The sequence below is a fragment of the Lytechinus pictus genome, chromosome 3 (genome assembly GCF_037042905.1).
Source record: "Lytechinus pictus isolate F3 Inbred chromosome 3, Lp3.0, whole genome shotgun sequence".
Taxonomy (NCBI): Eukaryota; Metazoa; Echinodermata; class Echinoidea; order Temnopleuroida; family Toxopneustidae; genus Lytechinus; species Lytechinus pictus.
The window spans coordinates 76,947,416-76,973,217 of NC_087247.1; the positions used below are offsets into that span (position 1 = coordinate 76,947,416).

The 25,802-nt window shown below is 36.2% G+C and overlaps 1 protein-coding gene across 1 annotated transcript; it reads right to left on the reverse strand.

Annotated features, from left to right (window-relative positions):
• Nucleotides 1-9,879: 9,879 nt before the first annotated feature.
• LOC129258040 (dual serine/threonine and tyrosine protein kinase-like) lies at nt 9,880-25,009 on the reverse strand. The gene is made up of 2 exons (XM_054896494.1): nt 23,812-25,009; nt 9,880-9,884 (listed from the first exon to the last, which is right to left on the reverse strand). Exons 1-2 carry the CDS (start codon nt 25,007-25,009, stop codon nt 9,880-9,882), a joined length of 1,203 nt encoding a protein of 400 aa, XP_054752469.1.
• Nucleotides 25,010-25,802: the final 793 nt, after the last annotated feature.

Genomic DNA, 25,802 nt, shown 5'->3' on the forward strand with positions numbered 1-25,802 from the left:
ACGTCAGCTCGTGAAAAGGCGACGTGAGGCCGGCCTATGTGTAGACGCAAAATTGCGGGCCCGAGACTATGTGTAACAGGGGTTTGATGATTTTGAGGCGGCTTCAAATTGCAGGCGTGAGGCCGCCTCCGGGGCCGGCTTTGAAAGCCGACGCATGTGTAACAGGGGTCTTATAGTCCAGGATAGGCCCCATAGAAAATTGACCAAACCTTGTTTTTTCATATATAGTCAGGTCCAGGGGGGTGTTTCACAAAGATTTAAGTATGACTTAGAGTCGCACTTAAATGCCTGTAGTTGCGTGCGTTATAAAAGACATCACCTCATTGGTCAGATCATGCAAAGAGGGCGCGCCCTACTGCGTACTGATCACTTAGATTGCGCGTTGTATTTCAGATACGCGTCGGCATTTAAGTGCGATTTAAGTCATACTTAAATCTTTGTGAAACACCCCCCTGATTTTATAAAATGTGCTCAGAAAAAGTTCTTTAGGCATTTTGTGTTAATGCTGATTTATCAATCGTTGTAAGGTAATTCAGGGGTGCTGAATCCAAAAATGCTGTTTGCCAAACTTGATTCCGACGTGTTCATCGTCAAATTGGCAAAAAACAAAATGGCAGCATTTTGAATGCGGTTTCCCCTATTAAACAATTTTTAAAGGTGATTGTATTTCAGAAATTAGGGTCTATGCTATATTTTTGATACCCAGGGTTGCAAACATAAAGCATCTGATTGATTCGTCAGCCATCTTTGATTCCAAGATGGCTGCCGTGATTCACAGCTGCTGATTGAAAAATAATTTGGCCAAATGTTTGATAATTTTTGGGCGATGCTGGCAAAATCACATCATAAATTTAACTCAATGTTCGCCGTTTTTTTCCTCGCCTGCATAGCAAAAGCAAGATATATGGACGTCGCCTTTCCGACGGCGGCAATAAGTTTGACGCGGCGAAGTCAACATCAAATCTTAACCCAAGGATAAGTTTTTGAAATGTCATAACTTTTAGGGTATAAGTATCTATTTCATGAACATTTCAGGGTTAAACAAAATCTATTGAGACAGGTTATAGTTAAACAAAAAAAAAGTCGCCCAGGGTACCTGGAAATCCAAGATGGCGTCCCAAACGGCAGTTGTTGTACTATCAACTCCAAAAATTGAAGAAAATAATCTATTGCTTGCTGCAGCTTCAGCAAATTAGTTTATATTAAAAAGCTTTCAAGGCAAAAATGCATCAGGACACGTTTACAAGATAGTCAGTGAGTGTGTCAGAGAATCAAGAGGACCTTACAAAATGGCATCTATAAGGACATTGTAACTTTGAAATAGTCAAAATTGATATAATATCCACCTGATAAACATAATTTTGGGGTCTTCGAAAAAAAAAAAAAATGGTTCCAAGGGAAAAAAATATACATTGAAAAGTTTCAAGGTTTGTCAGTGGTGCAGATTGACAAAAAATTCATCATTTCAAAAATGGTTGCTGTTTCTTTAAAAAAATGGATGCAAAGTGCATTATGCTGTCTACCTAAAGATATCTTTCCCATGATTTCAAGGGTCAAATCATTTCGGTTAATAGGCTGTTGTCCATTTTGTCAAAAATTGAAGAAGGCTCGCATAATTGCATTCAAATTGGCCACCAGTGATACAAAAATGGCAATAAGTATGTTATCCCATGTAGAACCATTATTTTTGGTGTCTGTGCTATGTTTTAAGGCTCATAAAAATGAGTGTTACTAGTTACAAAATTAGACGGTGGTGCAAACAATATGTAAAAACCAGAAAAAAAACTAAACAGAAACCTTTTTTACCTAAAAGTACCGTTAAAAAGCTGATAAGTACTTCAGGACACATCATTTTTGACGCATTTTTTAATCTATCTTTGAGGTTTAAGGCAAAATGGACTGCTTCATACCATTGTAACTAATCATAAAGTATCATTTAACCCTTGAAAACATAGTGTACAGGTGTAGACACCAAAATCACATCTCCCAGGTGGATCCTAAACATAGAGATATATACTAATAACGCTAGAGGGCGTACTTCGTCAAATCGCTGTGATTACGCGGAGACCGGCCGCCATTACTCGATAGGTCTTCGAAGCCTGCCATGCGCGTACAGTATATGGGGCATGTACAGTGATAGCACAGAAACGGAACAAAATGATGACATATGAGCGCGAAAGCAAATTGAAAATTTAAATAGTTTTGAATATACTGAATTAAAGTTTAAATTAACAAAAAATCTAACAAAACCAGAACAAAAATGCCTATAATAGGAATATCAATAGCGCATATACAGGCCAATGATACATCCCCAATTGTTTTTTGCTTTGGTCATATTAAACATTTCAATAGGTCGCTACATTAATTTTTATGACTTTTATTTTCTAATGATTTGGAAGGGATATTAAAAAGAACATGTAGGCCTATAGGCATAACCATGATGCTGATAATTTATTTCTTCATTTTTTAATATAATTGTTACTAGATCGACACATAGAAATCAGAATAGGGCATAACTCCTTTTCCCCATGGGTTTAAACGTCGATGTAACCGTCATCTCAATAACTCGTGAGTCATAAAAAATGACTTTTTATTGATAATATTTGAAAATGATTTACGCATTGGTCCAGTTAATTGATGAATCTATAAGTTATATGATTTAGATTTCCAATGTTGGCAACCATCCGATCATTTTAATTACTTTCTTACGTCAATGTAGAAAAGTTTGTTGACAGCAAAAAACGCGCATGCAGTTGTACAATTTTGTAATGTACAGAAGGTCTAATGGGGGAAATTATGTTTACAGTATTGCCTTGCAAATAACATGATAAACAAATTACAATGCGTGTTTAACGCAACATAAAAGAGTTTCTCTTTGATTTTCTGGAAAATCTAGACTTGATCCCCCCGGCTGAAATAATATGCTGATCGGCTGAAATACTCTGTTGACATATCGCTGGTGTTTATGATCCTTTGATTGGACAAATTATGTGAATAAATCAAGGATCGAATAATAATTAAGGAGAGCTGGGAAGGAGAGGAGAAGAAACAGAGCGGGAGTGGGATTACTACAACTGAGTGTATAAAACCAATTGATAACAATATCCTGAAAGAGATACATCTATTGCAAACTTAATAAAACTTAAAATAAAAAAAAGTTTTGCAAAATTGTGAGTACAAAAGCCAAACATATTAAGCAATAATAGGCCTATTGTAAAACTGACAAATACTTGAAATAAGATATTACAATTATTGTCGGCTGTTGAGTGATCCTAATTTTAACCTCAAGTGATACCTGTCAGGGAGGGGTCCAGTCGAGCCCCCTGTACTTGTATACTTTTATTTTGATTGTGAATTTTCTTGGGTGCGTATGTCACTTTAATTACACCCCACCCCCTAAAAAGCAAATAAAATAAACCGATTCTAACTTAAAGAGAAGGGTATTAAAAGCAAAACTTTTTAAACAATAAAAAGACATTCTAGATATTTTCTAAATCACTTCAATTTCGGTGCGATATAGGCCTGCAGATTTAGGGAATTTATCATGTTCCTATGAGAAAGAAAATTAACAAGAGCACTGAAAACCCATGCAATATAGTTTTACCATTGATGGTGTAACGGGAGGCTCACCATGATGTAAAAATCAGTAAAATTAATAAGATGCCCTTTAAATACTCTATACTTGCTAATAAAATAGTAATCAAAGATCAAAACACTTATACAAATTATTGTATACCCAGTTGTTGTGTGTCCGGACAGGTTGTGTGTCCGGACGATCAATTTTAAAAAGTCACTTTTTTTTTTTTTTAATTACAAGCGAAGTTTCATCAATTTTTAGTACAAAATGTTAGGAAATATTATAAAGAACAAAACAGAAGATGATTACAACTATTGAATTTATATTTTTTGTGTAATCCAAAGACAAAAAAGAAGGCTTCAAAAATATAAAGTGTCCGGACACCCGACCCCCCATCCTACATTAAAAAAACTAGTATATACTTCATACAAATTAATGCAAGTTTCATGCAGTTGGTCATTTATGCTCAATTTTATAGGCCTACTGGGTTTTTTTACGAGATAAGAATGTTCATCTGTAAAATTGTAGGGCCTATCCGATATTTTTGTATAATGTTTGAATGAAAAAAAAATTAATTGAAGTGAAGTGAAACGAATAGAGTTGAAATGAATTAAAATTACAAAAATTATATCCATCATAAACAATTTGGTCATGAGAACACGGAATCATGTGGACGAAGGAATGTGCCAAGAGAAGATGGGCTAATCCACTGTCTTTTGAAATGATTGTCAAAATTTACTTTTAATGTTGTATGTTTTTTTTTTCTACTTATTTATGTCATATTATCAATATGGTTATCTATTATTATCTATAGGCCTAATAGGCATGTGGCAGGTAATCGTAAATGCACTGTATAGAGAATTTCATCCCGAGAATCCAGATAAAAAGACAAATTAATAGCAGAATCCCCATGTAATCACACTAATAGTTTATTAAGATGCAATTTGTCATTCATATTTTCAATTGTAATGAGGTTGGATTCCTTTCTTCAAGATAAAAGCCGGAGACAGCATCCCTTTTCTCAGCGTTACAACGTACGAGCTATGGGTACATCCGGGTACTTTTGCGAATCTAGACCTATCGAGCAATGGCCGACCATGCTCCGCGCAATCACAGACGTTAAGTACGCGCGCCTTTGGCGACTCCGCACTCTAGCGTGATTAGTATACATCTCTATGATCCTAAATGAACTATGTCCATTATTAACAGCAGCCATCTTTGACTCATTTTTATGAAACTATCTTGAATTTTTGGACATAAAGGACATTATTGACTGCCCCTGTATTAAACTTATCCTATTCTATTGCTGGACCCTTTATAAACAAAGGGTTAGACAACATAATCATATACCCCAGGCAGATATTAACAAACTATGTCAGTTTTTAGGTAACAACAACCATATCAGACTCCATTTTTTTGGAAACCATCTTTAATTTTTGGACATTGGTGGACCATTGACTGTCCTTGCAAATTGCCCTAATGTATTACTTGACCCTTTAAACCATGGGTTAAACATAAAAATCATATACCCCAGGTGGATATTAAACAAACTATGTCAGTTATTTGGTAACAAAAGTCATTGTAAACTCCAAGTTTGGAAGCCATCTTGGATTTTTGGACATACTGGAACCACTGACTGTCCTTGTAACTTGTCCCAATGTAATATTTGACCCTTCGAACCACAGGTTATACACCAAAATCATATTCTCTAGGCGGTTATTAAACAAACTGTGTCGGTTTGAACTTAACGACAGACACTTCAGACTCCATGTTTGCAAATCATCTTGGATTTTTGGACATACAGGACCACTGACTGTCCTTGTAAATTGTCCCAACGAATTACTTGAGCATTTAAACCATTGCTTAGACACAATATCATATTTTCCAGGGGGATATTTTAGGGCTTTAGATAACAACAGCCATTTTAGACTCGGATTTTGAAAGCCATCTTGGATTTTTGGACATAGTGGATCGCCGACTCTCCTTGTAACTTGCCCCAATTTACTACTCGACCCTTTATAAAACCACCATTGAATAAAACCCAAATAAAAGACAATGAAATAGGTAATCTTTAGATAAATTGTGAGTTTTAGGCTATAGCAGCCATTTTGGACGCCATCTTGGATTTCCAGGTACCCTGGCGTGCTTATGCTCACTCTACCTGTATCAGTAGATCTTGGTTAAATGTTAAGTAATATGGCCAGGGGCAGATCCAACTTTTATTTTCATCAGGGCTATTCCACAGTTACTTACGTTACATTTGGAGACACCTTGACTCATACTTGGAGCTGTAACTCCATTATTATTGATAGGAACTTAACATCTCTTTATCACAACAAAGTACGCAGTCTGACTATCCTTTGTATAAAAACAAAACTTGGGAAATTTTATTAAGCTCCTGGCAAATCTTTGAAATGTGTCGGTTACTCATGTTACATGATTTGGACATATATGCATAAAATGAAAAGTCGACATAAGTGAAAAGTGTCATCATACAAGGCTTTTATGAAAGTTGATTATTTCCATTTCAAAGAAGTATATTAGGGAGACAAACTTTGTATATAATTCAAAAATAAAGAACACATGGTTTTTACTAGGGGTGCAGATAAAGTGGTTACTCACGTTACGGTTCAGATGGGCTATACAGTACAAAGACACATTGAGCTCATGTCCACCAACCTATGGAATTGCCATCAACATTTTTCTCGATTGGCCGCTATAATCTGATTTTTTTTTTTTTTTTGGGGAGGGGGTTTCAGGGGGAAGTCCGAACTAAAGACTGAAGTTTTCAAGGTCAAGTCCACCCCAGGAAAAGGCAGACTTGAATAAATTTATAGAAAAAATCAAACTAGCATAGTGCTGAAAATTTCATCAAAATCGGATGTAAAATAAGAAAGTTACGACATTTTAAAGTTTCGTTTTTTTTTCCACAAAACAGTGATATGCACAACTAGGTGAGTCAGTCGATGATGTCCATCACTCACTATTTCTTTTGTTTTTTATTGTTTGAATTATACAATATTTCATTTTTTGTAGATTTGACAATAAGGAGCAACATGACTAAAACATTGTATTAAACAATGATAATGCCACATGTTCAGGGAGGAATTAATCGTTGTATCACTTGCCAATGAGGAGAAAATCAGAATATTTCATATTTGACATAATAAAATACAAAAGAAATAGTGAGTGGATGACGTCATAGTTTCCTCATTTGTATACCAGCCAGGATGTGCATATAACTGTTTTGTGAAATTAAGCGAAAATTTGAAATGTCATAACTTTCTTATTTTACATCCGATTTTGATGAAATTTTCAGTGTTATGCTTGTTGGATTTTTCTCTTTTTATTCAAATCAACTCTTTGTTGGGGTGGACTTGTCCTTTAATTTAATTTTTATTGTTATAAACAAGATATCTCATGTGGTCTTAATATATAATGCGAGCGCAAAGCGCGAGCTCAAATTCTTTGATATCTTATGTCCTTAGACCTGAAGATTCTGAGCAGTTTTTGTTATCATGAACAAAGAAATGTATCCAACTAAACAATGCGAGTGCAAAGCGCGAGCCGAAATTTTATTATAGTAATGTGAAAAGGGACTCAATTGTTTTCAGTGATTAATGAAGAGATACAAGTATCACCAATTAAATAATGAGAGTGCGAAGCGCGAGCTCAAAATTTTTGATATTCCGACCTGAAAACTGGACAGTCTAAGCGCGTTTTTATTTAAATAAAGAACAAGCTGTGTGTCTAAAACAATTAAATGCAAGCGCGAAGCACAAGCTTAATTTTTTGATATACTGACATGATAAAGGAGCATTTTGACAAATTTTGGTAGGAATTTCCAAAGAGGATAGGTATCTCACAAAGCAAACAATGCAAGCGCGCAGCGCAAGCTGAAAATTTTGATATATATTAACAATTTGTGTAAATCAAGCAAAATAATGAAAGCTTATTGTGCGAGCTGAAATATTGTGTGCAAATTGATTTCAGAACTGGATATATTAAGTGCCATTTTATCTTCTTGAATGGGATTCATTATGCAGGCAATGCGAGCGCGAAGCAAAATTTTTTATATAAAGTCTATTTTCCAATTCTTCCCCTCACCTTTTTCGTTTCCTTTTGGGGTCGGGCCGGCTGTTACGAGGCTGTAAATTACACATGGGTATAATACCTCTTTCTTACTTTTCTTTTCTGTTTTTCATAGTTTCTATCAAGTTAAAGACTTCACTTTTTTCTGCAGGTTGTCAAAAAATAGGGGGGGGGGCCGGGGCCGGCTCGGCCCCCTCCTGGATCCGTGCCTGATGGCGGCATAGGTGTAAAGACGTGTGCAGAGACCTCGTAATTTATTTTGAACTCGAACCTCTCAAATTCTTGGATTTACTTGAACTTCAAGTGATTTTTCATTCTACTATGTTCTGCAGTTGATTATGAGTAATTATAATCTCCGGAAAAACCCAACACTAAAAGGCTAAACAAGTGGAATGCCTCTGGCAGTCTCACCTGCATCACACGATTCAATACAGCAGCAGTGCTGACTTTGAAAAACACCATTTAAATAATTATTCACAAAAAACAACATTTAAATAATTATTCACAAAAAACACCATTCATATAATGATACAATACTACGTTCATTGACATTGGACCTTGATCATGTGACCTAAAACTTGTCAGTGATACTTGATTACCCCTATATCCAAATTTTATACACTATATCTATAAACTTTGAAAGTTATGACAGCAATCTAATAATTACCTCTCAAATGACCAAAGTTCAATGACCTTAAATGTGTTCATGTGACCTGAAACTCGCATGATGACTCTTATGTCCAAGTTTTATGAACTAGACCAATATACTTAGAGTTATGATGGTAATTCAACAAATACCCCCAACATGGCCAATATCCATTGACCTTTGACCTTTGTCATGTGACCTGAAACTCGCACAGGATGTTCAGTGATACTTGATTACTCTTATGTCCAAGTTTCATGAGTCAGATCCATAAACTTTCAAAGTTATGATGGTAATTCGACAGATACCCCCATTACGGCCAAAGTTCATTGACCTTTGACCTTGGTCATGTGACCTGAAATGCACACAGGATGTTCAGTGATACTTGATTACTCTTATGTCCAAGTTTTATGAACTAGACCAATATACTTTCAAAGTTATGATGGTAATTCAACAAATACCCCCAATTTGGCCAAAGTTCATTGACCCTAAATGACCTTTGACCTTGGTCATGTGATGTGAAACTCATGCAGGATGTTCAGTAATACTTGATGAACTTTATGTCCAAGTTTCATGAACTAGGTCCATATACTTTCTAAGTTATGATGACATTTCAAAAACTTAACCTTAGGTAAAGATTTTGATGTTGATTCCCCCAACATGGTCTATAAAGTTCATTGACTCTAAATGACCTTTGACCTTGGTCATGTGATATGAAACTCAGGCAGGATGTTCAGTATCACTTGATTAACTTTACGGCTAAGTTTCATGAACTAGGTCCATATACTTTCTAGGTTATGCTGTCATTTCAAAAACTTAACCTTCGGTTAAGATTTGGTGTTGACGCAGCCGCCGCCGTCGGAAAAGCGGCGCCTATAGTCTCACTCTGCTATGCAGGTGAGACAAAAACAAGGAAAATCTCCAGAAAAAGTAAGTGATTTGAAAGCTAAAATGCTATCGGCAGGTGAAGCGACCACACCCAACAATGAAGGCGCCACGGCGCCAGCTGATAGACCCGATTCAGGTGATGGTATCCCACAAGCAGCCAAAGCCACTATGGATGATTACTTTCGACAGACTACCGCCCGTTCTGAGTCTATGATTCAAAATGCCATGGATAGCCTACTCGAGAATATCCAGAGAGTAGAAACTGAACTAGGAAAAGTAATTGAGTTTGGGAGCAAAAGAAAAGATGATTTGGAAAGGAAGAATGTAAGTCTTGAGATGAAGGTAGGAAACTTGGAGAGAGAAGTCAATGTCCTACGCGACAAGGTTGTACATCTGGAAGGAGATATCAACAAGGGAGAAAGATTTTCGCGCCGAAATAATTTTCGACTTGTGGGGATCAAGGAAGCTGATAATTTGTCTCAGGAAGATTGCGTGTCCCTCGTCCAGTCCTCCCAACATTTCAACAACAAAAATCCTAAAATAATTGCAACTGTACAAGGGAGCATAGCATCAGAGCGGTAAGGGAATTTTGGCCCCCAAATGGTTCCATCTGGTGCATACACTTGCATAAAATATATGCGTTTGTTATACAAGCAGATTTCTCATGTATATCCTTACCTTAAACTAGTAAACAAAACCAAATTGAAAAAAGGTGAAAAGAGTGCAATAAAAAAAATTCAAAACCAGTTGAACAAACTCAAGTCTAGTCCTTTGCCAGGACTGTTCTACTTTTCAGTTGATCAATGACACAATCCTCGACCTCTACGCCCGAAATGAAAACAGCCACACGATTTCCTACCCTCATCACAGTCCTTTCAACTCTGTCAATTTTACGACCGTCCCCCAAAAACTCCGGAAACTGACCACACCTCCGAGCTAACTTGATCTCCGCTCATTGGACGGTTGAATGTGACAATCACTTACGAACATTACGTCATTTTTGACGGAGGGTTGAAAGTGTTAGCTTTTTTAAAATTCTGTTTGAATTATTATTTAACTGATAACTAATCATATTTGCATTTTATGCATAATAATGTTTTAAATGATGAAGCTAGTATTTATTATTATTATTATATGAATGTACAAAGGTTATATTGGTCACGAAAATGAAATAAAGCGAAAGTTGAATTAATCAAAATATTTTTGACGTCTCGGATCGAGGTTATACGAATTTCGCTTATTTGGCTTGTTCGTTGTTTTTTCGATTTCGCCCTCGCTTTGACATATTATCATCTGAAAATCATTATTCAATCATATTTTCTGTTTATTGCAATTTATCGGAACGTGTTAGAATTATGTCCGCCACTTATCCAACTTGAGTGCCTCCCGCTCATTGCCTTCATGATGCCATTTACTATTGATTTCCATCATTATTATTTTTTTACTACTAGAAATAATTATTTGCATTCTCCTTCAGGTTCTAATTCAAATTTGTTGCTTTTACACTGTCTTGACTCATTATTTACAAGTATGTATTCCTGTATCCCACTTTTTTGTTTACTTTCTCGTTTACTCTTACTTTTTCTTGTTGTATTGATGTTTTATGGGACTCTCACTGTATATTCTTGAGCCTTCAACCAACAAGCTTTGCTTCTACTTTTAGTTCCCTCATATCCACATCTCATTTTCTTTCTTTGTCATTATTTTAGAACCAATTACAAGAATACATTCTAGTACTTTTTCTATTGTTATATTATGTATACATTTCATATTTTGACAATATTTATTTATGCTTGTCTATGAAAACTTGTATTGTATAATATTATTGTTTGTATTGAATTGTTGATTTTTTTGAAAATGTGAAATGTTGATGTGAATAAACCTTGAACCCTGAACTCCGATAATATTTTTGTGGGGATTCCCTATTACTGACTTTTATATTAAAAAAAAGCTCATCTTGAAAATCAACAATAAATATTTAATCACCTCGATGGTTTAAGTTCATATTCGAACTCCCCTCAATGTAGATAGGAGAGGGGGAAATAATAAAGGCACTCAAGAAAATTCGTTTTGTTCAAAATAAATTGGTCAATGTAAACCCTGTTCCGTTTTCAAACAAAACATGACAAAGTTTCATCTATTCAAATCAATCAGGAAACTGCTGACCGAGTTCAAAAGGCCTATATAGGCCCATTAGTGGGAAAATCTTTATTTAAATTCTTCATTTTATTTAGATTTATAGATATGAATCCTCCGTTTCTGACATGTTATCTTAAATATTACATACAATAAGTTTCTTTGTTTTATTGATTATATCAAGATGTATGTAACAAAACTTATTGTAAATTATTGTTGGAAATGGAAAAATAAATGAAATAAATGAATCAGATAGGCCTACAGATAAAGGGCATAACGTATTATAATATATTTATTTATTTATTTATTTATTTATTTATTTAAAAATCTTTATACAGGATAAGCATGTTCAGATAATATATACACTGTTTTTCAAAATGGTCCTGTTGACATAGTAAACATCTAACAATGTACAGCAAAACATGCATTAAACAATTTAAATTAAGAAATATATGTATCATTAGGCTCATAAGTTATCACATAGGCCTAATTACACATCTATTTGAGGTGACGTGTATAAAATCCTTGTTTCATTCCAATTAAATTATCCCTAAATTTCATACTCAGAGTAAATAATATTGGTAATCATCAACATATGAACGCCTAGCTTAGCCGGGTAATATAGGAGTGCCTTGAGCACCTAACAAGGTGGATATGTGCGCAATATAAATACCCTATATTATTAGGAGTGGGCTATACATGGGTCAAAAATCCTTTTTTTTAATTTCAATATGACAACAGTTTTTTTTTATTCCTTGCAATGTATCTCAACATGAAATGACAATATTTTTTGTCTCGGGTCCGAGAAAAAAGTGTGCCGGGCCAAAATCCAAAATGGCCGCCAAAACCCCCCAAAATCACAGTTTTTGCCACATCTTCTTTATTTGGTGGTCTTTTTCTCTGGTTTTGGTGTCCCTTCATATGTTTTTGGGGGCAGGCAATTTGTTTTTCCTATGATTAGTACTTTTAAACCATTATTTGTAGAGTTAAAAAGGTAATTATACCTAAATTTTCTAATTTTTATAGTCTTTTTTCAGCCAAAAAGTAGGTTTTATCGTCGTGGGGTTCTTGGATATTAGATGGTACGAGGTCAACAATAGAAAGCAGCTTCATATAGCTATATTGCTTTTATTCCTCTACTTTGGGTTTTACGGATATTTGTGAAATATATATCTTATTAAATAAAAAATGTCAATTCTCCATTGGGCCTATACAGTACATGTATACAATGTACTGTACATACTGCACTGCATAAATGCAATGGCCACCATGACAGCTAACAAGGCCTGTATAAACTATAGTGTCATAGAAATGAGCTCTCAGGTTTAGAATTAGATGCCTCAGAAATTGAAGATATGTTTTGTCTCAGAAATTGAGGGCATTTTGTCAAATATTATGCTAATTCAGGGGGCGGAGAGAGGTAATTAACCCTACATCATGGCATTTACACTGTAGCTATTCTGGTCCCCGTTGCATAAAAATTTACCATTATGTTAACTTAACTTAATGGTAACTTGCATGGAATCCTTGATTCTGATTTGCTGTTGATCAGCGTTACCATGATAGTTAATGGACCCCATAAATATAGGCCAGTTTAGACACCACAACCAGGTAAAAAAAAAAGCCTCCAAATGGAGAAGATATGGTTTAAAATGTGATGTACGTAGATGATATACATGTATATGTGATATTTTTGTGCAATTTTACGTTACTGGTTTCGTCATGTATTATACATCAGCTGACAAGCAATCAAATTCACAATCTAATTCTAAATATTAGGAGCTCATTTCTATGACACTATAGTTTATATACAGTCCTTTTCATATGTCATGGTGGTCAATGCATGGATATATGCAGTGTAGTATGTACAGTGCATTGTATACCGTATAGCCCCTATGGATAAATGACATTTTCTTTTATTTGATAAGATATATTTTGCAAATATCCGTAAAACCCAAAGTAGAGGAATAAAAGCAATATAGCTATATAAGGCTGCCTGCTACTGTTCAACTGGTATCGTCTATATTCAAGAACCACATAACGATGAAACTACTTTTTGGCTGAAAAAATGGCTTTAAAAATTGGTAAATTTAAGTAAGATCACCTTATAACTCTACAAATAATGAATTAAAAGTACTAAGTTTAGGAAAAACAAATTACCTGCCCCCAGAAACATATGAATAGACACCAAAACCAGAGAAAAAGACCATCAAATAAAAAAGTTGTGGCCCAAAATGTGATTTTGGGGGGTTTTGGCGGCCATTTTGGATTTTGGCCCGGCACACTTTTTTCTCGGACCCGAGACAAAAAATATTAGCATTTCATGTTGAGATAAGGTAAAAGGAACACAAAAAAAATGTTGTCACAGTAAAACAAAAAATCACCCATTTATAGCCCACTCCTAATATTATTATTATTATTATATGAATAGGCCACATAAAAAACAGCATTAAGATCGATAATACCCTAGAAGACATGCAGGGGCCGCGAAACCGGGGGAGGAGGTTCACCCCAGAACAAAACAAAACTATCCCTCTGTCTCCAAGTTGTTTGTACGTCGGTATGTGGTCTTTCATACTAAAAGTTGAAATTGATATACATAGAAGTCTCATTTTTTAGCATTGTATGATGACCCTACGATTCGTTATAGAGCAAGATAATTTTTGTAAAACTTTTTCCCAAACACTTTGGGCCGGGATAATGACTACAATTAAATCTCGAAATACCTCTGGTGAACAGTGACAGACTCTTTTGATCATCTTTCAACATTTCTGTAAACGTCAGCTTATCTGCCTGCTCCAGCGCGTAGCCAGGGGGGGGCGGTGGGGGCGGTCGCCCCCCCCAAAACGTCCCCAAAAAGAAAAAAAAAAAGAAGGGAAAAAAGAGAGAAAAGGAAAAGGGAAGGGAGGAAAGGGAAGAAAGGTAGCTTTGTGTTTTTTTATTCTTTATTTTTTTTCTCAAAAGAGAAACTCCTTCACTCTTGCTCTAAATTTATATATGAATTTTTCTTCCGCGCTGCGCGCGGTCAAATGACAATACTGAAGTTCTCCATTGTTTCCCAACCCTGTTTTTCCACCTCAGCTATATGTGTTTCTTGCGAGTTAAAGTTCAAATGTATACATTAGGGCATGGAATTAGAGTAAGGATAGGCCGAAGTATATGAAGTTATCTTTTTTTTTAAATTGATCGCGCAACTTCTGGTCGGGTCGGCTCCGGGCAGGTAAAATCTTTATATCAATTTTTGCCGTCACCTCCATTAAGTCAACTTCTCCCGCTTTTCAGCTCATTACTAAACAACCATAATTTGGGGGCAAACAGGTACCTAATTTTAAAAGAGGAAGGTATAAAATTCGTATCGTATTAAATGAAAAAGTACAATATTTTTTAATCAAATTCTATTAAACTTCATGTCATTTCCCTGCACATTCATCTCCTGTCCTGTTTAGCGCCCTCATTTTGAATGACACTGAGGTTTCTTTATAATTCAAAATGAAGCGCTTCAGGATAAGTCAAAGAAATTAGGCATCCATTTTTATATAATTTCAATAAATCACAGAAGTTTCAACTTTTTGCGCACTATTTTCCTTGTAATGAAATTCAATAATCTTAGAAAATCAATTGAATTAGAGCCGATGGGGTATTAGAGATATCTGCATTTGATGAAACGTCCGCTCTTTGAAATTCCAGAGTTTCATTGCTCTGCGCGGGGAGGAATATCTTCCTCCCGGCATATACACTTCTTCTCCTCTGTTTTGCGAGTTAAAGATATGCACTGTCGCTAAATTGTTTGTAATCAAATCTGATCTTTATAAGGGAAGTATTGAATATATCATTGAGAATACCTTTTTCTCGGGACCCTTTTCATGGCAAAAAATTGATAAAACGCTTCAACTCCCGAAGCGCGGTGTTATTATTAGGCTCCATTGTATTCCTTTTTTGTGCGTTCACAATCACTTTTGAAAACAAGGTTCATGAAAACAAGGTTCAAAATCACAATATAGTCAACTGAATTGGAGCTGATATAGGTACTAGAGACAAGAGAGACGGCTCCTTTTCATTTTAATTTATGAAACACCAAAAGCTTTGCGCTTCGCGAGGGAGGGGGAAACTCCCCCTCCCTGCACCCACCCCCTAGGGAGCGCGCTACGCGCGCTCTGTAAGTGTTTGCACGCTTCGCGTGCATATACCGCCCCCTCCAAAATGAAATCCTGGCTACGCGGTTGTATAATGATAAATCATTGACGACCGAGGGGCTTTTATTTGCCGTCACCCTCAGCTAAAAGGGAGAGCGGGAGAGACTCGCAAAAGAAATCGGAGGAGAAGTGAGAGAGGAAAATGTAATAAAGAAGAAAAAATGGCCGCGTCGCAAAAAAGACAACGGAAGGGGTATAAAGGCAGGAATAGGAAAATGATAAAATGAAAAAAAAAATGATTAAGAGGAAAGAAAATAAAAGGGAGAAGACAAGACGAAAATGAGAGTTGGGCGACCGACAAATACCTATACCCTTCATTTAAAACAAAATAACTATTCAGCTCGCGCTTCGCGCCCGCATTGCCCGTTTGTTTTTATTATTCATGTCTTGTTTCCAAAAGGGCTTAAAGTGTCTCGTTTTTTTCGGAATCAGGGGCGGAAATCTCTCCCAAAAAGTAGGGGGGGGGGGGACAAGGGGCTGGAAAATTTGACAAGCAAAAAAGGGGTTATCACCTTAAATTCAAGGTCACTTCGACGAAAATAAATTTGACAAGCAAAAAAAGGTTATCATCCCAAAGTAAGGTCATCTCATCCTAAAATACATGTTTTATTTCGATTTTGAATAATGTATTTCTTACCATCATAAAAGACCAAAAATAGTAGGGGGGACATTTGATATTATGTCCCCCTACTATTTTGAGTAGGGGGGACACCCCCCCCCCCCTGCCCATGTTAAAGGGGAATCCAGCCTTGGCCATAAAATTTTGTGTTGGGAAGGAGAAAAATAGATTTAACAGAATGGTGAAAGTTTGAAAGAAATCGGACAAACAGAAAGTTATAGCTGCTTTAAAATTGAGATCACTAATAGTATGTAGATTACAAATTGGCAACTGGGTAAGTAAATTATGACAAGGGGCAAGGACAACTTTCCCATAGGCCATGTACTTTATTATCAGGATTTGTGGTTTTCTGCTAAGTACCCATTCCCCTGGGGCAGTAATCTAAATATAACCCAGGTAGTATATTGTTTAATGTCCTCATGAAAGAAAAATATAATTTGAAATAAAACTTTTGGGAAAAATGACATTTTAGCCATAATATGTATTGGAGTACTTGGAAGAGTAGTCCTTGCCTTACATCACTATGACATCCCATATGCGGCCAATTTGAAGTCTCCATGGGTATAGTGATTACCAATATTTACAACTTTAAAAAATTCATAACTTTCTTGTTGTTTGTCCAATATTGTTCAAACTTTCACCTATCAACTTGTCTGAATTTTCTTTTTCTTATAAAAACAAGTTTTTATTTGGGTTGGATTCCCCTTTAATACTCTCGTGAATTTTGTTCATGAATTCATATGACACTCGACAACAACGGAAGGGGTATAAAGGCAGGAATAGGAAAATGATAAAATGAAAAAAAAAAAAAGATTAAGAGGAAAAAAAATAAAAGGGAGAAGACAAGACAAGACGAAAATGAGAGTTGGGCGACCGACAAATACCTATACCCTTCATTTAAAACCAAATAACTATTCAGCTCGCGCTTCGCGCCCGCATTGCCCGTTTGTTTTTATTATTCATGTCTTGTTTCCAAAAGGGCTTAAAGTGTCTCGTTTTTTTTGGAATCAGGGGCGGAAATCTCTCCCAAAAAGTAGGGGGGGGGGGGGACAAGGGGCTGGAAAATTTGACAAGCAAAAAAGGGGTTATCACCTTAAATTCAAGGTCACTTCGACGAAAATAAATTAGACAAGCAATAAAAAAGGTTATCATCCCAAAGTAAGGTCATCTCATCCTAAAATACATGTTTTATTTCGATTTTGAATAATGTATTTCTTACCATCATAAAAGACAAAAAATAGTAGGGGGACATTTGATATTTTGTCCCCCCCTACTATTATGAGTAGGGGGACACGACCCCCGCCCATGTTAATACTCTCGTGAATTTTGTTCATGAATTCATATGACACTCGATCTCTTTTAAGACTTATTTATTATTCATGTATTGCAGTTATAATCTGCCCTAGCTACACATGAGCATATAGGCTGATCAAGAGAAATATCTCTTAGAAAGTTGTAAAAGCAAATATTACCACTATTCTTATTGAAGCGATGTTTCTTATGAGGTAGGCCTATACTGAATTATGACCTGAAATAAATTCAGACATTCCTACATTGTTTACACTTAATTTTCATCTCATATTAAATTCACTAGTTGAATTAGTAGAGTAATCAGGCGTTACCATGGCAACATATCATTACCATGCATTCAAATGAACTTATCCATGCAGAACACTCTGTTGTGTTCGAAATTTAATTCAAATGAGTTGGTCGAATCTATGTAGATTTTGGCATTTTTATTGTCATTTTCCACCACTCATCTTTTCCCACCATAATGTTGATTTATGATGGCTATTCAATAAATGCCCCCAACGTACAAGGCCAAAGTTCACTGACCTTAAATTACCTTTGACCGTGGCATGACCTGAAACTCACTATAGGATTTTCACTGACTCCCTTATTTCTAAGTTTCATGATAGCTATAGAAACCTAGAGGCCTACTTCAAACTTATGATTACATTTCACAAACTTATCCTGTTTTAAGATTTCAATGTTTACGACGCCGCCCGCGGGGCGCCGTCGGAAAAAAGCGGCGCCCTGTCTCTGCAGAGCTAGCAATCAAGACAACTTATTTTTCTGCGGAAAAAATTATGACAATTATGACAAGATAAGCCGTTACCATGGCAATGGATCTTTTGCAATTACTTTGATGACTTGATAGGCCTATATCTAGAAATTGAATTTGGAATGTTTAAGAATGATAGATTGGACCATTTAAATTGACAAGGGAATATGCCATATAGGCTCAATTATGTTATCTTTTTAAACATATTAATCCGTTGCCATGGCAACGGCGGAAGGAGATATTTATGGAACTGGCAACAAGCAGATTCATGTTCAGCACCCTCAAAATAGAGGAAATGACACAAAAAATCAGATTCTAAAGAAAAGTCTACTTGAAAAATTATGACAAATCCGTTTAATAGGCCCTATACTTTAACAATGATTATCATGCACAATCAGGGTGAGCGAAGTTAGGGCAGCTAGGCTGCTATCTCAAGGTATGCCCTCATTAATTCATTCACACAACAAATATTCATTCTGGAGAATTTGTCATGATGACATATCAGATAAGAATATAACATTTTCATTGTTTTTATGAGTTTTTAAAATGTTTGACAAAAACCTCAATTTGGTGCAGTTGCGGTGGAGTTGATCGAAGTTCAAACAGTTACCGGGTTAGTTTACACTTAAACGCAGTATTTCACGATGATTTATTAAGGGATTAATTTTATTTTTTCCACACTTCGTTTTTTCATGTAATGGTCTCCTCTTGGGTGCTTAATTATGGAAGTATACTAAACAATAAGGAATTTGGGACGAATTTAAAATGATAATCATAATAAGCAGCGTGCGCATCGCGCTTTTGAGGTGAATTGATTGGGCAGCGTACGGTACCGTTCCGGTATTGAATAGCCAAAGCTTCCAACCAGTAGTGGCGAAGCAGCATGCTCCAAAATACCAATGCATGACCGAATCGAAGCCAGGTCGGCTAGGCCTGGCGGCCTGGGATCGCTGAAGGTGCCTCATTGTTGGTGAATCGAAAGTTACACACACGCACACAAACTCTCTACTTATGAATATTTATGAGCATTGCCGGCGAAGGGGCTGGTTTCGGCATTACGTCAGAATAATTATAGGTGAACTTTTGAACCCTTCTCCTGGCAGAGCTATCTAGACGTTGGTGAGGGGCGTGAAAGAGGGGATAGCGCGATCACTGGAGATGGCGCGCAGGGGAGAATAAAGCAAGGGGAGAGAAATAACAAGTACACCGACGTCTAGAATCTAGACTAACTCAAGTCCTGACCTGGCTGTTTTGAATTTCAGATTAATTTCTTTATTTCTTTTTTTTTCTGTTACAAAATCAAAGCAAAAATGTCGATCTAGTGACAATCTAGTATTCAAATCATTCAGATATTAATTTTGATTAGGCCTACCATAAAAATAGTTTGCAGCAATATACTAATAAAATCAATTCGCAAATAGTTCTAGACATTGGGGTCTAGATCTATAACGAATTGAAAGTGGCTGTGAGCGACGAGGTCACCATCATAGGCGTAGCAGCCCCAGCAAAAATTACTTACAAAAATTACTTACCCTAAATGCGGTTTCAAAATTGAAAATCTTACATGTTCTCTCCGATATAGATCAATCTCGAAGCGGTAGGCCTACAATGCAACATGAGATACTAAAGCGTAGCGTGCTGCAAAGCTGGTTCAGCGCGGCGCTCTTGCTACACGCTAGAAATTCATTACTCGCCATCACTGAACTATACCACTACGGTACGAAGTGGTATAGTTCAGTGTTCGCCATACAGCGTGCGCGTGCATACGTGCTATACAATCGTAACCTGTTGAATGAATATGTCTACTGCCCTCTTTCGATAAAGGCATGTACATGTACATTGCTCAAAATTCTTATTTTGCGGAAAATAATGGACAATTAGCGGAAAATCCTAAAAAAATAAAAAAAGCAGAAATGTTGGGAGGTCTGCTCGTCGAAGAGATCTTACGGGATAAGTTTGGCATAGCTACACGCAGGGTGCGACATAAGCGCTTGCCCGATTGCCCGGGGCAAGTAAAAGTTAGAGTCGGGCAAGTGTTTTGAAGCAAAGACAAAAACTGCTTGCCCGAATCGGGCAAGCAAAATTCTCCTAAGGAAATTATATTTTACAAAGATTCCCCATATTTCACCATCAAAATATAGAAAAGAAAAAGAGACAAAAAAAGCAATATAATTAATTTCTTCTTTCGAATTGCAAAATTTGCGCCATATTCTGCAATAAACACACAGCTCAGAGACGTACACACACACACAGAATCAATGGCAGTCTAGCATACCTAGCCTAGCTAGCGCCTAGTCCACGCAGCCGATGCATGTAGTAAAGTTTATACGGAGTACGGTGCTGCACGAACGAAGTTTGCTCTGGAAGAAATCTCCCACAGAACTGTCAAATTCACATTTCTTACCAATGAAAATTCTTGTAGTGTCCATATTTCCTAAAAATTGGTGGTAGCTCTGTCATTTGTAAGCGGTAAAAGGAGAAATTTTCACTTCTGTTTTGCTTAAAAAAGATCGGGTTTCGAATGATCGTCTGTATCGCACACACTGAAATACATTGTTTGACAGTCCCACATATGCATTTGTGTGTATGTTGATAAACGTGGCTTCTTTCGTAACTGTTTTTTTAGCCAAGGAAATTGATAAAATTTTCTTCTTTATTTACGACTGGATAGTTTGAGCTTTCTTCCTCTCTATTTTCTTTCTTTCTGCCTATCTTTCCTTCTTTTGAATCTCTCTTTATTTCTTAAAATTTCCTTCCTTCTTTTGTTCATTTTTTCTGTTACTATACTATAGCTGTCTTTCTTTTTGTCATTCTTTTCTTTCTATCTTTTTTTCTTTCTTCCTTCCATCCAACCTTTGTTTACCTATTTCTTTAATCCTTCCTTCACTTTCCCCTTCCTTTCATTCTTTCTTACTGTCTTCCTTCCTTCCATCCATTCTTTAACTTTTCTTCCTGTCTTTTTTTCTTCTTTACTTTCTTCATCCCTTTCATTCTTTCTTTCCTTCCTTCATTCCTTCCTTTCTTTTTGTCTTTCATTCTTTCTTTCTCCTTCCTTCCTTTATTTCTGTCTTTCGTTCTTTTGATCTTTCTTTTTTCCATCCATCCTTTCTTTTCTTCCTTATTTTTTCTTTCTGTCTTCCTTAATTCATCTAGCTCTTTCCTTCATTTCTTTCTGTCTTTCATTCTATCTTTTTTTTTCTTCCTTCCTTCCATCTATCATTATACCTTTTCTTTCTTCCTATCTTCCTTCTTTCCTTTCTCTCGTTTTCTTTCTTTCTCTTTTCCTTCCTTCCATCAATCCTTTACCTTTTCTTTCTTCCTTTCTTTCTTTTTACCTTTTTTCTTTCTTTTTCTTTATTTATTTGTTCCTTTCTTTCCTTCCTTTCTCTTCCCCTCAGTTTTTTTTTTCTAATTTCTTTCTTTCCTTCCTTCTTTCTTTCTTCCTTTCTTTCTTTCCTTCTTTCTTTCTGATTTTCCTTTTTTTTTTCTTTGGTTCTTTTGATCTTTCTTTTTTTTCCATCCATCCTTTCTTTTCTTCCTTATTTTTTCTTTCTGCCTTCCTTCATCTCTTTCCTTCATTCCTTCCTTCATTTCTTTCTGTCTTTCGTTGTATCTATCTTTTCTTTTTTTCCTTCCTTCCATCTATCCTTATACCTTTTCTTTCTTCCTTTCTTCCTTCTTTCCTTTCTCTCGTGTCCTTCCTTTCTGTTTACCTTTTTTCTTTCTTTTTTTCCTTTTATTCGTTCCTTTCTTTCCTTCCTTTCTCTTCCTCTCATTTTTTTTTCAATTTTTTTTCTTTCCATCCTCTTTTCCCTTCTTTCTTCCTTTCTTTCTTTCTTTCCATCTTTGTCTTCCCCGCAGCCATTCTCTCTCTTTCTTTATTTATTTCTTTTTTTTATTTCTTCCTTTATTTCTTTGTCCTTTCTGTCTTCTTACTTTTTTTTCATTCATTCTCTCCCCCTCTCTTATTTTTTTTCTCTGGTTATTTTCAGTGTTTTCCCCTTTTTTATTGTGTGTCCTAGTCCCCTCCAAAATATATGGAAAATATATGAGATTAGGAAATTAATTAAAGAGCATATTTACCATATATTTTGTCATGATGTTCAAGATAAAAATCATTAAAAAAAAGAAATACAACTACAAGGTTTTGAAGCAACAAAACTTTGTTTTGAAGGATTTTTTCGGGCAAGTGAAATCTATATTCGGGCAAGTATTTTCAAACTAGTTGAAAATTTACTTGCCCGACTGGGCAATATATGAGATTAGGAAATTAATTAAAGAGCATATTTACCATATATTTTGTCATGATGTTCAAGATAAAAATCATTAAAAAAAAGAAATACAACTACAAGGTTTTGAAGCAACAAAACTTTGTTTTGAAGGATTTTTTCGGGCAAGTGAAATCTATATTCGGGCAAGTATTTTCAAACTAGTTGAAAATTTACTTGCCCGACTGGGCAAGTGCTTCAAAAAAGTTATGTAGCACCCTGCTACACGCATCGAGAGGGCTCATCACGATGGGGCAAAACGCGATAATCGGCCACGTCACATACTCGTCAAGATGCTCTCTTATCGCGATAAAATACAAGTGATAAAAAGCGTCCGGGTAAAGCTCAAGAATGCAGTTTTTTTGTTTTTTTGATGATCTCATCAAGATGGATCTAGTCGAGAAGCGAAAGTGGGATGTACGAGTCAAGACCTTGTATAACTCAGGGACTAAGCTACGTTTCTATGCAGGGAAATGGAGAGGTAATGGTGGAGAGCCTTGTAATTTTTTTTTCTTCCATACAGTAAGTATCAATTTCGTCCTCAATGGAAGCGCCCCCCCCCCCCCCTGGGAGACGATAAAAAATGGAAGGCTGACAAGGGTACATGGAGTATGCAGCCATACAAACCCAAAACACTTTGCATGCCTACACCCTGTACCATAGTTGGCGTACACTGTAAATCAGTCAACACTGAATGCATGAATGAAGAAAGAAAAACTTTGATCATGCAAATAGGTCTATACATACTGTAAGAAGTTCACCTTGAGATGGCCATGTCCACTTCTTATCTGACAGCTATTATAAACTAGCCTACCATTACCAAGGCTATTATTAATTGCTGACCATGTTCACAAGGCAAACAATACACATGTATGTAGTTCACTGCATGCAGTCAAAACAGAAGAAACCAATTGTTTACAGTTAATAGGTTTTCCTTATCTCAGTAGATGCATTATATTGACTAGTTGTAATCCTCCATCTACTAAAAAGGAGGGGATCAGTCATCTGTTTATTGTTGTGGGAAGAAAATGACCTTCAGAGAGCCATGACCTTGTACTCATGCTTGGAAGTATTAAAGATCATGAAACCTTACAGAGTTCATTATTGGTTGAATGAAGTTTATGGTGAATTATGACTACTGCTAACATTTGACGGAAAATCAGAGAGGTCACAATCGTAATGGGGGTAGAAAAAAATTTCTTGAAAAAGAAATAAAGGAAAATACCAAAAGAGAGTTTTAAAAAAACACCATTCACTTTCTCAATGACAGGTAAAATTTAATTTAAAAAAAATCTTGACAAATACATGCGCATACATGTATGGTACACACCTGTAAATCTGTAATTTCCAGCCTGTTCAAGTAAGTCTTCTGTCATGTCTGCAACTGTACTCTGAATCAAGTTTCGAAGCTGCTCCTGCTTTTGGTTTGTAAGGTCTTTCAGGGAATCAAAGAGCTCATTCTCTCTTTGCCTTGCATATTCTATTCGCTTTGGGGTCACAAGGATGTCTCTCTGCATGTCAAAAGCTGTGGTAATGAACAGATTCATGCAGTGCTGGTGAAGATCATGCATCGCAGTGCAGCATCTGATCAAGTAATATTGTAAGGAGCGACGAATGAATTGCACAATAGCTATAGAGTTAAAGAGATCCTCCACCTGGTTGACAATAGTAAACACATCAAGCACACCACGTATTCTACCATTCTCCTCAGGAATGTTGATAAACCCTGCCCTGAACAGCTGATTTGTTATACTAGGTCTCTGATTTGGTGTAGGTCTACACCTACGACGTAATCTTGCACCTAGCCCACAGTGTCTTTCCCGTTCTACCTCTATCCTCTCATCAGTATCATATGCAGAATCCTCATCAAAGTCTTCATGAGCATCTTCTACAAGACGCCTTTCCCTATTTGCCACCACTGGTTCACTGGGCTCTCTGCAGTCCACAAATAATATAGGAAGAGTTCCTGCACAATTCTGAAGTTCCTGCAAATCACGAAGGTTGTCCTCTGATAGCTCATCTTTGTCAAAACAGTACAACAGCACCGGGAGAACATTATTAGTGCACACATTATAAGCCTGTGATATCGTTATTCCAGGACAGTTGTGTGGAGTAACAAGAATTTGAAGTTTGGATTGTAGAAGGGGATGATTTAGTGTTGCCTCTGTGGTTGCACTTAGCATACATGTATCTTTATGATGCTCCTCCTTCACCAACATCTCTAATCGAGGAATACCTGTCCAAGAATTTCTCATTACAGGAGATCCTGACTCTTCATTCAGCAGCTCAAAGCTGTTGGTCAGAGTCAACCTAGTATTCCGCTGGGAACCATATTTCAGATGTGCAGCTCGCCATGTCTTCTTATTATCAGAATCATCCACAATTTGAAAGAGATCTTCCCTAAATATCTTATTGATAAGGGTTGCTTTACTTGTGTAGGTCTGACCAAAGATGACAAGAGCTGGCGGATTCTTTGTTACTTTTCCAACAACATCATCTGCTTCTGGTGGTAACACAAGTGTCGACATAATTTCTGGAATTAGAGCAAAGATGAGATACATGTATAATTTAGAGGACAATAATCATGATTAATTTTAATTGAAAATAAAATCAAATGCAAATGAAATTGTTTTATGAAAATCAAATGCCATCATTTTAATGCTTTATATTGGATGTTGTTGGAAGGTTATAACTTTGCACAGCGGGCCAAATTCATTTTCACGCCCAGACGCTATTAAATCTGCCATGCCTAGTGAATATTTGGTAAATTTTATTGTTTTCAATTGTCGAAATCTACTAATTCTCAGTTGTAATTTCAAAGGAATAAACACTCTCTTGTTAAATGTATCAATTAAGCCTGAGTCGAATCGATTTTTAAATCGGTGTTTGATCGATGTCATCGAGCGCCAGTGCAGATTTTGCAATATCGGTGCATCAAAAAAAAAAAAATGGTCAGCCGGCCGATTCGTTTGGTTCACACAATCATCAAAATAAACAGTTACATATCCAATTGACTACTACTTACTTGATTTATATTCCCCCCAAAATGAAACTGATTTTGCAATTATGATGCCTATTCACCATTAATTTGAAGTTTATTTCGATGATTTAGATCATAGTTCGAGTCTTACTCGTCTGCTCGTGCCGAAATAATTTATACACGATGAATTCATGAATGGAAGTCATCGCCATCGATCGTGCATGCGTAGTACTGTGCTTTAATCAAACCAAAAAATTGCTGGAAAATTGATGTGATCAACATAAAATATAACAATATTAATATCATGACCATGGAATATTATTTAATCGTAATATTTTAAA

Excerpts from the sequence above, each read along its gene's own strand:
- LOC129258040 (XM_054896494.1), bottom strand. The coding sequence starts at position 25,009 with ATGTCGACACTTGTGTTACCACCAGAAGCAGATGATGTTGTTGGAAAA.